Source organism: Mesitornis unicolor, unplaced genomic scaffold (assembly GCF_000695765.1).
Source record: "Mesitornis unicolor isolate BGI_N332 unplaced genomic scaffold, ASM69576v1 scaffold34541, whole genome shotgun sequence".
Classification (NCBI taxonomy): Eukaryota; Metazoa; Chordata; class Aves; order Mesitornithiformes; family Mesitornithidae; genus Mesitornis; species Mesitornis unicolor.
The window spans coordinates 4224-4449 of NW_010162338.1; the positions used below are offsets into that span (position 1 = coordinate 4224).

The 226-nt window shown below is 69.0% G+C and overlaps 1 protein-coding gene across 1 annotated transcript in view; it reads left to right on the forward strand.

The window, feature by feature from the left end:
• Positions 1–129, forward strand: part of LOC104547777 (ras-related protein Rab-39A-like) — a 3188-nt gene extending 3059 nt beyond the window's left edge. Inside the window, exon 5 of the mRNA XM_010193594.1 lies at positions 7–129. Within this exon, the coding sequence (XP_010191896.1) occupies positions 7–129 (123 nt within the window). The remainder of the gene's footprint in view (positions 1–6) is intronic.
• Positions 130–226: the final 97 nt, after the last annotated feature.

A 226-nucleotide genomic window follows, 5' to 3' on the forward strand; every position in this document is an offset into this window, starting at 1 on the left:
ATCCAGCGGGCGCTGGGGCCGGGGGGGCTCAGCCTGAACCAGGGCTGTGGGGGGGTCAGGCTCATCCCCAACCAGAGCCATCACCGGGCCCCGGTGCGGGAGGGGCCCCAGGAGCGCTGCCAGTGCTGATGGGATCGGGGGGACATGGGATTGGGGGTCATGGACCCTCCATCCATGCAGATGTTTCCCTTCCTACCCCCTGCCCTTGGGAGGTGCGTGGGGTTGT